The sequence below is a fragment of the Penaeus monodon genome, chromosome 30 (genome assembly GCF_015228065.2).
Source record: "Penaeus monodon isolate SGIC_2016 chromosome 30, NSTDA_Pmon_1, whole genome shotgun sequence".
NCBI classification, from domain to species: Eukaryota; Metazoa; Arthropoda; class Malacostraca; order Decapoda; family Penaeidae; genus Penaeus; species Penaeus monodon.
This window is the reverse complement of record NC_051415.1, coordinates 23,432,759-23,433,866: the sequence shown is the minus strand read 5'-3', so window position 1 is coordinate 23,433,866 and position 1,108 is coordinate 23,432,759. Positions and strand designations below refer to the sequence as shown.

At 30.2% G+C, this 1,108-nt stretch overlaps 1 protein-coding gene across 1 annotated transcript in view; it reads right to left on the bottom strand.

The window, feature by feature from the left end:
* Nucleotides 1-917: 917 nt before the first annotated feature.
* LOC119592648 (palmitoyltransferase ZDHHC17-like) overlaps nucleotides 918-1,108 on the bottom strand; it is a gene marked incomplete at both ends in the record, with an annotated part of 5,231 nt that continues 5,040 nt past the window's right edge. The window contains 1 exon segment of the mRNA XM_037941562.1: nucleotides 918-982. Within this exon segment, the coding sequence (XP_037797490.1) occupies nucleotides 918-982 (65 nt within the window).

Genomic DNA, 1,108 nt, shown 5'->3' with positions numbered 1-1,108 from the left:
GATTACAGAGAGGTCAGGGTTCAACTTGTATCACAGTTATAGATAATGGTTCATAGTTATGTTTCATAACTAAAAAAAGGAAATGCTACTTTATTTCAGTTCATCAAACCTTTGATATAACATCAGATATATTAAAGTTATGCCTGCATAGAAATTAGTTTTCTTAATTATTCTTCAGGGATTTTCTGATATAAACTGTTTGTTTTCCATTCAGCCCCCATGGAAGTGCACTTCAGAATTAGCTAATCTGAAACACTGAAGAAGTTGTGTAAAAAGAATATTTCTTTACTGATAATACTTTCTTAGATTTCCTTGTGCATTATAGTTTTCCTGCATTTTTTAATGGACTATATATTTATATTTCAATATGATATGGCATAGATTATGTGAAATCAAATTATATAAACCAATAATACAGGTGAATCAGATGTAGTTTTCAGAGTAGGCTGTGAGTAGAAGGAAAAACTATGAGAGAACTGACTGAAAAAGAGAGAATACATTAGGTATACTGCCTACTGACCATATACCCTCAAGAACCATTTCCTGCCTTCTTGCTCCTTGGTAAGCCTTGTCAGCTTAATTTCATTTCTATTATATATTGAGAAATATGTTTTCTTTACAATAAAAAAATATTATAGACAAGCTATGGGTAAAAATATAATACCTATAAGAAATTAGCAGATAATACAGTTGAGAATTGTGTCAGTTGATAATATGTTTGCATCAACAGACATCAAAAGAAAGGAAAACATTACATACAGGTTCTAGGTGTTTTTGTTACTCAGTGTCAATAAGTACAGAGGGGATTTCTTTACTAACATTTATATTACATTTCCTGATCATAACTCTCCTTCTCTTCCTCTTTCAAAAAACAAGAAACAAGGGAAAAAAAATATACAAACATGTAAAAAGTACACACCTGGAAATGTTTGTATCGGTAGCAGTTCATTCTTTCATTAGTTGTCATACCCAAAATCAGGACCTTAAATAAGAAGATGATCTATTAAAAATCTATTAGCAATAATTACTTTTCAAGAATAGTCTAATCAACACTTTTCTATCAAAATTTTACTAATTGATATTCAACCAAGTGGATCCAGGTGATGTC